The sequence below is a fragment of the Pleurodeles waltl genome, chromosome 5 (genome assembly GCF_031143425.1).
Source record: "Pleurodeles waltl isolate 20211129_DDA chromosome 5, aPleWal1.hap1.20221129, whole genome shotgun sequence".
NCBI lineage: Eukaryota > Metazoa > Chordata > Amphibia > Caudata > Salamandridae > Pleurodeles > Pleurodeles waltl.
In genome coordinates, this window is record NC_090444.1 from 861,043,946 (window position 1) to 861,057,895 (window position 13,950).

Genomic DNA, 13,950 nt, shown 5'->3' on the forward strand with positions numbered 1-13,950 from the left:
TCCTCTAGTTGGTGGAGTATCCCTGGGATATACTCTGCTAATAGTTGAATGCGATTGTGAATTGCCCATTTACAAATTGTCTGTGCTAGAAGGGACAATTAAGATGAGCGTCTCACTCCCAGTTTCTGCAGATAACATACATTGTTGTCATGTTGTCTGTCCTTATTAACACTGTTTTGTGTGTGATCTGTGGCTGGGATGCTTTGAGTGCTAAGAACACTACTAGCAATTCCAAGTGGTTTATGTGATAAGTCTGCTTGAGTCCCATTCTCCCTGTGTATTGTAAGATTGTTGAGATGGGCTCCCCAACCTGTAATTGATGCATCTGTGGTGAATATGATCTGTGGCACAGGGTCCAAAAATGGCCGTCGTCTTGATAAGTTGGTGCGATTCCACCATTGCAGAGAGTTGTAAGTCTGGCAGTCCAACAACACTAGATCGTGAAGTTGACCCTGTGCCTGAGACCTTTGTTGTGAAAGACACTGTTGCAGAGGTCTCATGTTTAGATATCCATTGGGCACTATTGATATGCAGGATGCCATAATTCCCAACAGTTTCATGATAAACCTTACTGTGCAAGTTTGATTGTATTGTAGCTGAGATATGAGAAAGTGGAACGCTTGAATCCTTTGTGGGCTTGGGTGGGCTGAGTGTTCAGAGCTGCTCCCAGATATGGTTGTATTTGCGCTGGCTGAAGGTGAGACTTCTTGTAACTGACTGAACTCTAGACTGTGTCGGGTATTGATTGTGTATTGTGTGTGTTGTTGACAGATTTGACTGGTGCTGGCTGTTATGAGCCAGTCGTCCAGATAGGGAAAGACATGTATTTTCTGTCTTCTGAGGTATGCTACAACCACTGGTAGGAATTTGGTAAATACCCTTGGTGATTTTTTGTCTTCTGAGGTATGCTACAACCACTGATAGGAATTTGGTAAATACCCTTGGTGCTGTTGTTACTCCAAAGGGTAGCACTTTGAATTGGTAGTGCTTGCCTGCTATCACAAACCTCAAGTATTTAAGGTGTGCTGGATGTAAGGGAATATGGAAGTAAGCATCTTTTGGATCTAACGCCGTCATGCAGCCTTGTTTTTGTAACAAAGGGATGACATCCTGAAGAGTGACCATGTGGAAATGCTTTAGAAGAATATAGTGATCTAGAGGTCTGAGATCGAGGATTGGTCTGAGAGTGCCATACTTTTTTGGGAAGAGGAAGTATAGAAAATATACTCCTGTTCCTTGTTGACTGATGGGTACTACCTCTATTGCACCGTTGAGTAGAAGAGATTCTACCTCTTGTTTTAGCAGAATAATGTGTTCCGGAGAAAGCCTGTGTGAATGAGGGGGAATGTTTGGTGGAGTGGAGAGGAGTTCTAGGCAATAACCATTGTGGATAATTGACAGTACCCATTGATCTGATGTAATTTGTTGCCAATGACGGTGGAAATGTTGCAGTCTTCCTTCCACAAGAGATGTGTGTTGTGTGGGGATTCAGAGAAAGTCACTGCTTTGATGAGGTGGAGGCACCTCTTGTGACAGTGGATTTGCCTCTACCCCTGAATTTTTGTGTCCTCTATAGGAACCCCTGAAAGATCCCCTGGAATAAAACTGTTGTCCCCGTTTTTGTTGGGACATAGAGGCCTCTTTTGTTTGGGGTTTAAAAAATTCCTCTGAATTGAGGCTTACGAAAAGTGCCCCGTAAAAGTGTTGCGTAAAGGGCACCCATGGCCTCTGCTGTATTGGAGTACTATTTTTTATTTTTCTATGGTGGTATCTACCTCAGGTCCAAAAAATTGTTATGTACTGAATGGCATATTAAGGACCACTTGCTGTGTATCAGGTGTATCAGGTTTGAATCCTGAGGACCTTAACCAAGCATGCCTTCTGATCATAACACTAGTATTAATTCCCCTAGCTGCGGTGTCAGCTGCGTCTAGTGCAGATCTAATTTGATTGTTGGCACTAGCTTGTCCTTCTGCTACTACCTGCTGTGCCCTTTTTTGGTGTTCTGTTGGGAGTTATTGAAGGAACGCTTGCATTTCGTCCCAATGGGCCCTGTCATACCTGGTTAAAAGAGCTTGGGAGCTGGCAATACTCCACCGATGTGGAGCTTGAGTTGCCACTCTTTTGCCAGCTGCATCAAATTTGCGGCTTTCTTTATCAGGGCGAGGAGCATCCTCTGTGGACTGACTAGTTGCCCGTTTCCTAGCTGCACTGACCACGATGGAATGAGGTGGCAATTCCTGTGATATAAAAATTGGGTCTGATGGTGCAGATTTATTTCTTATTCACCCTAAGTGTTAGTACCCTAGCCTTTGCCGGCTCTTTAAAAATGTTATCAGCATGTTTTCACATGCCTGGTAGCATCGGAAAACATTGGTACTGCTTATGTGTAGAGGATAGGGTGCTGAATAGGAAATCATCCTCTATGGGTTTAGAGTGCAGTTGCACATTGTGTTATGTGGCTACTCTGGCAATGACCTGATTATAGGCCGTGGTGTCTTCAGGTGGAGATGGCCTTGTGGGATACAGATCAGGGTCATTAGATGGAACTGGGTCAGAATCGTACATACCCCATGGGTCCATATTATAAGGATTGTCACCAATATAATCCCCTTGTGAGGAGACAGGAGATTGTGCAGAAAAATGTGTGGGTGAAGGTGGTGGAGTGTCAGGTGGTGGAGAAGTAGAAAGGAAAGACGAATGTGGTGAAGAAGGCTGATGCACTGTCTTTGGCTTCTCCTTGTGCTTAAATATTTTCACCAGATAAGGGCCAGTTTCCAAACCTCCTTGGAATGACAGCTTCCTCTTCGTCATAGGAGGAGAAGTGGCAATAATTTTCCCCGTATCCTTTTGAATTTGTATTTTCCTCTGCTTATGGTCCATGACCTCAAGAATGGGCCTAATGTAGGTTGACTCCTCTAAAGATGGAACACGTTTACTTTCAACAAACGTATGCTCTGAAAGCTTGGTGACAGACTGCATTAAATGTGGTCTCTGAAGCAGATAGAAGTTTTTTCGGCTCCGAAGAGGAGCTTGGATGCTTCGGCTCCGAGGTGGTATGTAGCAGTTTTGGTTCTGACGTGAAAGCTTCCATCTTACAACTTAATCCCGAAACAGGTGTGGCAGTCTGTTCGGTCAGGTGTATTTTTGCCTTTTTCGACACCGAACCAGAGGGCTGGTTGTCAAGATGTAATTTTCGGGTCCGACCATGGCCGGCAAACAGTGGTGGACCCAAGGCCTTCTGTGCTGACTTTTTAAAATGTTTTTGGTGATGGGAAGGGGCTGGTGTACTCAAGTACTGCGCCGCAGGAATAACTTGGATGTCCCCATCTGAGTCAAGGTAGGAATCAGAGTCTGCAATGAAAACTGCAGTCTGCGCCCGTTTCTCATTGAAAATGTTGGGTGTTTGTTCTGTAGACTTAGATGCCATCTCTAGCTGTCTCTTCAATCCCGTAAAGTCTTCTTGGATCGGAAGGACCGGCACGCCTCGCAGGTTTCTTCCCTATCATCTGAAGAGAGGCAGAGGTTTCACAGCGAGTGCTGGTCGGTGTAGGGGAACTTGGTGTGGCACCGGGGGCAGAAACGAAATGCCATGCCATGAGCCTGTGACGCAGTAGGCCCAAGAAGGGCGTGGGCACCCGAAAGGACGTTTAATCAATCCCGACTCTACCATCAGATCGAGTGTACTGAGAAAACAAGTTCGAAAACAATACTGACGTTGAAGGAAAAGATAGATAAGTTCAGATAGTACCGAACTGAGATCGACCGGAGCGAGAGGGAACACGTCCGAACCAGCAGGCGGAAAGAAAACAATCCAACAAAGGACTAGATGCTCATGTGCACTATCACCGAGAGGATGAGTCACTCGATCTCGTGACTCGAAAAAGCTTCTTAGAAGAAAAATAACTTGGAACACTCTGAGCCCAACACTAGATGGTGACCTTATGCAAAGCATGTGTATCTGCAGCTGCACATGCCATTGAATACATATATATCTTGCAAAGTCATCCAGGATCCCACACATGGGCAGGACACTTCAATGCTTGGAACTACTGATGGGGATCCCCTGGAAGAGAAGGAGGTATTTAGCCAGCTCATGGCAAGAGCAGCATTTTACAAAGTTAATCTTGGATGCTGTAGTCTTTAATCTCTGCTTTTTGACAGTTGGGAGGCACAAGTCCATGATGCCAAGGGGCTGGTAAGGCATTTCTTTTCAGTTGTCTGATACTTGTGTTCTTTACGTACAGAAAAAGTCAAGCACCAACTCAAGGAAGAGCTGTAATCACGGAGAGAAACAAGTCATGAATCACCAATACAAACTAAGGCAAACAGCACATAAAAGTAATGTTCTGGCCTGATCCTAAATGTGAAGGACACACCTCATGGCATCATTGGCTAAAGGGTGATCACACAAACAAGCTGAAAGGGGAAATCATTTTGTATATAATTGATGTTCTACTCTTGTTTTGACATGTGCTTTGGCAAACAGGTAAAATGACCTACAGCCAGGCTGTGGAGCATTTTTTAAAAGAGGAAATGAAGCACTCAATGGTACCAGAATTGTGGCCATATCTTAGAATGCAACCCACTAGACAAATCACTATTTTTAAATTAAAGAGACAAACACTTGTGGCATCAAAAGGATAGTCAGGTTTGGTGTCTAAAGCACATGCAGAATATATGAATGATCATCACATCCCTGCTTTTCAAATTAGAAAAGTAATTAGAATTTCAAACATCTTTAATGAGTGAGACATGTATAAAGTGTTCAGAAGGATAGTGAGGTCAGATGCCTGGTTAGGCTGGAGGAAACAATATTTTTACTGTCATCTTTCACAAATGTATTTCTCAAGCCTTGCTTGTAGTCAGTGACCATTATATGGAGACGTTCGCGCCAAACAAAATCATAACACATGACAACCAAGGAAACTTGATGAAATAACAAGTGAAAAATCACCAACAGTTTAAAGGTGCCACACTTAAAAATGCTAACATATTTTATCGAATGCAATATACTACACATGAACAATACCTGGAGTAAAAGCTCTGTGATACTGATACATGTCCTCGCCCATCAGTTCTTGAGCAACTTGCTTAATCTTGTGCCGGACACCATTTAATTTGCTTTCAGATTCAGCCAAAAGTTCCTCTTTGTTGGTGGTACTATTTATGGAATAAAAGATGCATAGACAGGATTCTTAGAATGCTGATTCAGGATACTCTACATATGACTGAAATCACTTGCCATTGCTCTGTCACAGAAGGAATTATGCAACAGGTAAGAAACGTTTTGTGGCACCAGAGAAAGAATATAAACAGTTAATTAGATATAAAAAAAAGACACTTTTAATGTCAAAGCATGGACAGTACTCAAGCTAGAAATTTAAGACAAAAAAAACCAAGGTGTTTCTGGTTATTAATTAAATGGAGCTGCAAAGGCACAGCCAAAACCCTGGAAAGACACATCCCAGTGCACTTTTGGGTAGCACAGTTTATGGCAATCTATAATTTATCCCACCAAAGTGAGCAAATTGAACGAAATGCATCTGCCCCAAGTCATAGTTAAGAAATAAACTCCACCAATTCTTCGACAACACTTTTGGAAAAATCTGGTATTGTAAGTCCTGAATTCACTGAAAGTAAACTTTGAGTTACTATTCTAAGACAGAAACAAATGAAAGCTCTGGGCCCAGACACAGACACTACCCCAATTATTTGGCAGTTTAAAAATAGGCGTGAGGCAAGTAATCCCGGCCCCCTGATATACCTCTGCAAAAACAACTGCTGTCCAGAGAATTTTATTTTTGATTTGTGTTTTTGTATCATTAGAGAGCTAATTTAGCTTGGGTAGACATTGCTAATCCTGGCCCATTTTCCTGGACACAGTTTTTTAAAATGGTGGATATGTTGCAGTGATGTAATATTTCAGGATCCATGAGACCTAAACACTTCATTTTGGTGTCAAAACAAAGGTTTTGTGGGTCAAGTAGTCATATAGAGCTAGAAATAACTCCCATTTTCCAAAATGGCAGCTATAATAGAGGAAAAAGAGACATAGATAAAAATAAAACAAATAATAATGGATTTTAATCCTTTTACTCATACACCAAACAATGTTTATTATCTCACTATGAAAAAAAAGTTTAGCACTCCTGTTTAAGACACGTGTTCATAGTTCACTTTGTTTCAGCAGTTGCTTGTGGTACATTTGCAGAATGTTGAACATTTGAGAAAAGAACGTCAATGGGGACATAGTTTTGTAGCACAGGCTTTGTAAGGTTATGTCTGTGCAAGTTCTGTGGGTAGAGGCTATAGAAATCTTGTAGGTTTTAGCACCTCGTCAATTTGTTCCTAACCAAATTCACATGGATCTTTCTCTACTTATGTATGACCCAAAATATTTCTACATCAACCAAATAAGTAGAATGTTCTTTAATGTGTCCACGCACAGAATATGATGTCGGTGGAAGGCCACTTAGCAGGACTGATCTCTTGAACTCACTGTACCAAAGATTGTCAAATGAGCGAGTCAGAACTCGTTTTCCACACAAGCACAGGTTCAGCAGTTAAAGCTCTAAGCTTTGCTCCAATTTTGCTCATAGTGTCATCACCCATAAGAATATGACTCTTGAGAAGACAACTGGGTATCTTTGGGTCAAGTTTCTTGTAGAGAATATGAAGCAGGATTAAGGCCCTCATTACGAGTTTGGCAGTCTTTTCTGAAGACTGCTGTGGTGACGGCTGCCAAAAGACTGTCAGTGATGGTGGTATCCCGACCGCTGTATTATGAGTCACATCATGAAGACCTTCCAAAAAAAGTCACAAATCCAAGACCGCCAGGCAGACTGAGGGTGGGAGAGAGGCAGTCCCACCCCCAGCACCGACACGCCGACAACATCTCGCACTCCAATATCACGACCCACAAATCAGCACAACGGTCATTGCACGGGGTAAAACCATTGGTGGTGCGAACCGCCGCACTCAAATTACCACCACCACCACCAGAACCCAACACCACATAGGACAGTATGAACACCCCACACCCGACACACATTGCCACACTACACACACCCACACCCATCATCATAAAACACACCCACACAGAACCCACCATCCTTTGCAACTACAACCACAGCCAGACAGCGAGGAGCCACAAACCCATCACCTACAACTCGTACTCCATAGGCACATATACGCTTCACACATCACACAACTGCACCATCAACAACATACACACATCACAACTGCACACAAACACCACAACACACCAGCACTTAAAATCAAGCACCCCACCAAGTCCCAATCACCCCACCCTTGCACACAACACCCCACTCCCCTAAACCACATCACAACCACCATGCCCTCTTAAAAAACAAACATGATTCACAGACAAACAGTTGAGGGCAATGGTAGAATAAATTGTCAGGGTAGAGCCACAGCTGTTGGGAGCACACGTCCAGCAAACATCCATAGACAGGAAAACTGAGTTATTGCAGAGGATAGTTTACCGGGTCAACTCATGTGCGCACACACCCACGCACAAGGGAAGACATCAGGAAAAGGTGGAAAGTGCGCTCCATGGCTTCACAACACCAGATTGCCATTAACAAGACAGGCGGTGGACCCCCCCACCTCCTCCCCCGGAGTTCACATCATGGGAGGAGAAGGTCTTGGACATCATACATCCAGAGGGCCTGACTGGAATAACCGGAGGACTGGACTCTGGTAAGTCAACAATACTCCCTTGGCACCAACAACTACTGTACAGCATTCCTCCCCACCCCACTATCACTCCCCAATTCACACCATCTCACACTTCTGCCCCCACCTCCAACCAACTATTGCCAGTCCCCTGCATGCCACACCACCCACCCCACTGTCGCCACACAGTCCCTCCCTTGTGCACAGACAGCCCTCACTCAGGCAAGCACCACAACTCCCACAATGCATTACTCCCTACACATGAAAAACTGCTAGTCCCACTTCACAGTGGAACACCTGCATGTTAAACCATAGCACCAGCTACACCAACTGGATGTGTTGACTGCGTACTACTACATGGCAATGACAGCAATGCTATCCACCATCCAGAACCCACAATGGTACATGGAACCAATGTCACAAACCACGTCCCACAGACAAAGTCTGCATTGCTGCTTCTGTCATTGCCATCACTGGGAACCAAGTCGAACCACTGCACACACCAGACAAGGAAACAAATAAGTACACCTCCACAATATAACCCTCTCCACCTCCCACTCCATCCACAGGTACCCCTGCCACTGCCAATCTGCAGAGGATGCCAGAGACAGACAGCCCTCCCCAGGATGAAGGCCCCAGAGGATGTCTAGACTATGACGACTTACCTGGCCTATCTGGGACAACTGGTCAGTCCACCACCACCACCAGCCCCGCCCACATATTAGTCGCTCACCCAAGTGGCAACAACAGCACAGCCAACCCCTCATCCCCTAACCTGTGTACCAAGAACTGGTAAATCAGCAGTGTGCCCCACAGTAAAGGGACCAGAGTCAACCCCTCACACCCAAGATGATGAAGGTCCTGGTATAAGTGGGAGTGGGCACACTGCCACGTGCACAGGAGGCCAGGGGCAGTTGGAGGGCACCTGTGGGCCAAGGGATGCCCCCCCCCAAAGGGAAACGACTGGCCAGGACCCCCACACCCCGCAAGGGAAACGGCTGGCCAGGAGGCCATCAACAAAGTCCTGGGAGCATACCAGCAATCCCAGGACAAGATGGACCAGATCCTCTCAACCTTGCCGGGGAACCAGAGGCTGCAGAGGGAATACTAACAGAAGGTCATGCAGCAGTGGCAGGCCCACAATGCCACCATGGCCTCCATTGCAGGGGTGCTCAAAGAACTCACTACCACCCTGCGTTCATCCTCCACCCACTAGCAGGCTCCTACCACTAGCCACATACCAACTGACCCATCCACATCTGCTGCAGCTAGTGGAATGGAGGTCCTGCCAGAGGACCCAGAGGCCACTAGCACCCCTCCCTCAGTGGCTGAGGAACACCCATGCAAACGAGGTTGTCCATCCAGACATCCTGCAGAACCTGATGCCAAGACCAAAACCACTGCAAGGAAGTGACGTCTCCTGAACAATCTCCCTTGTGTGCCACTGACACACCCTGTTGACTGTCCCCTGTCATGTCTCCAGTATCCCATGGTGCTTGGATACTGGGCCTGTACCACCTGCAGCTGAGCCAACTGCTGACGATTACAGCTACCATTACCCACATCTTCACTCATTGCACTTGTATATCATAATAAACAACATTGAGCACAGCTACTGCCCACCTGTGTTTATTGTAACAAGTACGATTTACTGTTGCACAAAATGTAATGAAAATGTCACTTACCCAGTGTACATCTGTTCGTGGCATCAGTCGCAGTAGATTCGCATGTTCTGCAATAGCTCACCATCTGGTGTTGGGCCGGAGTGTTACAAGTTGTTTTTCTTCGAAGAAGTCTTTCGAGTCACGGGACCGAGTGACTCCTCCTTTTGTCTCCATTGCGCATGGGCGTCGACTCCATCTTCGATTGTTTTTCCCCGCAGAGGGTGAGGTAGGAGTTGAATTGTAGTAATAGTGCCCATGCAATGGAGTGACTAAGTATGCACCTATTTAAGGTTGAGATGATACATATATAGATAATTGAAGGTAACTTCCAAACTGCTACAGGCTCCCGGGGAGGCGGGTGGGCACATGCGAATCTACTGCGACTGATGCCACGAACAGATGTACACTGGGTAAGTGACATTTTCAGTTCGATGGCATCTGTCGCTGTAGATACGCATGTTCTGCAATAGACTAGTAAGCAGTTATTTCCCCAAAAGCGGTGGATCAGCCTGTAGGAGTGGAAGTAGTCTGAAATAATGTCCTTAATACAGCTTGACCTACTGTGGCTTGTTGTGCGGATAACACGTCTACACAGTAGTGCTTGGTGAATGTGTGAGGCGTAGACCATGTGGCTGCCTTACATATTTCTTGCATTGGGATGTTTCCTAGAAAGGCCATGGTAGCACCTTTCTTTCTGGTTGAGTGTGCCCTTGGTGTAATGGGCAGCTGTCGTTTAGCTTTAAGGTAGCAGATTTGGATGCATTTAACTATCCATCTGGCTATACCTTGTTTTGAAATTGGGTTTCCTGCATGAGGTTTTTGAAGTGCAATAAAGAGTTGTTTAGTCTTTCTGATGTTCTTTGTTCTGTCAATGTAATACATTAATGCTCTTTTGACATCTAATGTATGTAGTGCCCTTTCAGCTACGGTATCTGGCTGTGGAAAGAACACTGGAAGTTCCACTGTTTGATTTAGATGGAACGGTGAAATAACCTTTGGCAAAAATTTAGGATTGGTCCTTAGGACGACTTTATTTTTGTGTAGTTGTATAAAAGGTTCCTGTATAGTAAACGCCTGAATCTCGCTTACTCTTCTCAGGGAAGTAATGGCGATGAGAAATGCCACCTTCCAGGTTAGGAACTGTATGTCGCAGGAGTACATGGGTTCAAAAGGTGGACCCATAAGTCTAGTTAGGACAACATTTAGGTTCCATGAAGGAACAGGTAGTGTTCTTGGTGGTATAATTCTCCTAAGGCCCTCCATGAATGCTTTAATGACTGGTATTCTATATAGGGAAGTTGAATAGGTAGTCTGCAGGTATGCAGATATTGCTGCAAGGTGAATCTTAATGGAAGAGAAAGCTAGGTTAGATTTTTGTAAGTGAAGCAAGTAACCCACTACATGTTCTGGAGTTGTGTGTAATGGTTGTATTTGATTAATATGGCAGTAGCAAACAAACCTCTTCCATTTACTTGCATAGCAGTGCCTGGTGGATGGCCTTCTTGCTTGTTTTATGACTTCCATACATTCTTGGGTAAGTTGTAAGTGCCCGAATTCTAGGATTTCAGGAGCCAGATTGCTAGATTCAGCGATGCTGGATCTGGGTGTCTGATCTTTTGGTTGTGCTGTGTCAACAGATCTGGCCTGTTGGGCAATTTGGTGCAGGGTACCACTGAGAGGTCTAGCAGCGTTGTGTACCAGGGTTGCCTTGCCCAAGTTGGTGCTATCAATATGAGTTTGAGTTTGCTTTGACTGAGTTTGTTTACCAGGTAAGGAAGGAGAGGGAGAGGAGGAAAAGCGTAAGCAAATATCCCTGACCAGTTCATCCATAGGGCATTGCCTTGGGATTGTTTGTGTGGGTACCTGGATGCGAAGTTTTGGCATTTTGCGTTCTCCCTTGTCGCAAACAAGTCTATCTGAGGTGTTCCCCAGAGTTTGAAATAAGTGTTCAGAATTTGGGGGTGAATTTCCCATTCGTGGACCTGTTGGTGATCTCGAGAGAGATTGTCTGCGAGTTGATTTTGTATCCCTGGTATAAACTGTGCAATTAGGCGAATTTGGTTGTGAATTGCCCAATGCCAAATTTTTTGTGCTAGCAGGCTTAACTGCGTGGAGTGCGTCCCTCCCTGCTTGTTTAGATAATACATTGTTGTCATGTTGTCTGTTTTGACGAGAATGTATTTGTGAACTATTATTGGTTGGAAAGCTTTTAGTGCTTGAAAAACTGCTAGAAGTTCTAGGTGATTGATATGCAGTTTTGTTTGATGTACGTTCCATTGTCCTTGTATGCTGTGTTGATCGAGGTGTGCTCCCCACCCTGTCATGGAAGCATCTGTTGTTATTACGTATTGTGGCACTGGGTCTTGGAAAGGCCGCCCCTTGTTTAAATTTATGTTGTTCCACCACAGAAGCGAGAGGTAAGTTTGGCGGTCTATTAACACCAGATCTAGAAGGTGACCCTGTGCTTGAGACCACTGCGATGCTAGGCATTGTTGTAAGGGCCTCATGTGCAGTCTTGCGTTTGGGACAATGGCTATGCATGATGACATCATGCCTAGGAGTTGTAATACCATCTTTGCCTGTATCTTTTGTGTTGGATACATGCGTTGTATGATGGTGTTGAAATTTTGAATTCTTTGTGGACTTGGAGTGGCTACTCCCTTTGATGTGTCTATTATGGCTCCCAGGTATTGTTGTACCTTGCGTGGCAGAATTTTGGATTTTGTGAAATTGACGGTGAACCCGAGTTTGAAGAGGGTTTGTATGATCTGATTTGTGTGATTTGAGCACTGTATGAACGAGTGGGCCTTGATTAGCCAGTCGTCCAAATATGGGAACACATGTATTTGCTGCCTTCTTATGTGTGCAGCGACTACCGCTAGACATTTGGTAAAGACTCTTGGTGCGGTTGTTAATCCGAAAGGCAGTACCTTGAATTGGTAATGTATTCCTTTGAATACAAACCTTAGGTATTTCCTGTGCGATGGGTGTATTGGTATATGGAAATAAGCATCCTTGAGGTCTAAAGTTGCCATGTAGTCGTGTAGTTTTAGCAATGGCAATACTTCTTGTAGTGTGACCATGTGGAAGTGGTCTGATTTGATGAAAGTGTTCACTACTCTGAGGTCTAGGATTGGTCTCAGTGTTTTGTCCTTCTTTGGTATCAGAAAGTACAGTGAGTAAACTCCTGTGTTTATTTGTGTGTTTGGCACTAATTCGATTGCATTCTTTTGCAATAGTGCCTGCACTTCTATCTCCAGGAGATTGGAATGGTGTGTTGTTAAATTTTGTGCTTTTGGTGGTATGTTTGGAGGGAATTGTAGAAATTCTATGCAATAACCATGTTGGATAATTGCTAGAACCCAAGTGTCTGTAGTGATTTCCTCCCATGCTTTGTAATAATGACCTATTCTTCCCCCCACTGGTGTTGTGTGGAGGGGGTGAGTGACATGTGAGTCATTGTTTAGTAGTAGGGGTTTTGGGGCTTTGAAATCTCCCTCTATTTCTAGGGAATTGCCCTCCTCTATATTGTCCCCGAAAACCTCCTCTATACTGTCCCTGGTAAGTGGACGGTGTTGCTTGTGAGGTGCTGGCTTGTGTGCTTTGACCCCGAAACCCCCCTCGAAAGGGCGTTTTACGGAATGTGCTGTAATTCCCTCTGCTCTGCGGGGAGTAGAGTGCGCCCATGGCTTTGGCAGTGTCCGTATCTTTTTTGAGTTTCTCAATCGCTGTGTCCACTTCTGGACCGAACAGTTCTTTTTCATTAAAAGGCATATTGAGAACTGCTTGTTGAATCTCTGGTTTAAATCCAGACGTTCGGAGCCATGCATGCCGTCTGATAGTTACAGATGTATTAATTGTCCGTGCAGCTGTATCTGCAGCGTCCATGGAGGAACGTATCTGGTTGTTGGAGATGGTCTGTCCCTCCTCAACCACTTGTTTCGCCCTATTTTGGAAGTCCTTGGGCAGATGTTCAATGAGATGTTGCATCTCGTCCCAGTGGGCTCTGTCATAGCGCGCAAGTAGTGCCTGGGAGTTCGCGATGCGCCACTGGTTTGCAGCTTGTGCTGCGACTCTTTTACCAGCTGCATCGAACTTGCGGCTTTCTTTATCTGGGGGTGGTGCATCTCCAGATGTGTGAGAGTTGGCCCTTTTCCTAGCTGCTCCTACAACAACAGAGTCTGGTGGCAGCTGTGTAGTGATGAAAACCGGGTCCGTAGGAGGCGGCTTACACTTCTTTTCCACCCTTGGTGTGATTGCCCTACTTTTGACCGGCTCCTTAAATATGTCTTTTGCGTGCCGGAGCATACCAGGGAGCATAGGCAGGCTTTGGTAGGAGCTGTGGGTGGAGGAGAGTGTGTTGAACAAGAAATCATCCTCGACCTGTTCTGAGTGGAGGCTTACGTTATGAAATTGTGCTGCTCTAGCCACCACCTGAGAGTACGCGGTGCTGTCTTCTGGTGGAGATGGCTTTGTAGGGTAGGCCTCCGGGCTGTTATCTGACACTGGGGCGTCGTATAGGTCCCATGCGTCCTGATCTTGGTCACCCTGGCTCATGGTGGTGTGAGCTGGGGAGTGAGATGGA

At 45.3% G+C, this 13,950-nt stretch overlaps 1 protein-coding gene across 1 annotated transcript in view; it reads right to left on the reverse strand.

The window, feature by feature from the left end:
• The window catches only part of TSNAX (translin associated factor X), a 226,524-nt gene that overhangs the window by 131,890 nt on the left and 80,684 nt on the right, over positions 1–13,950 (reverse strand). Inside the window, exon 4 of the mRNA XM_069234953.1 lies at positions 5,033–5,163. Within this exon, the coding sequence (XP_069091054.1) occupies positions 5,033–5,163 (131 nt within the window). The remainder of the gene's footprint in view (positions 1–5,032; positions 5,164–13,950) is intronic.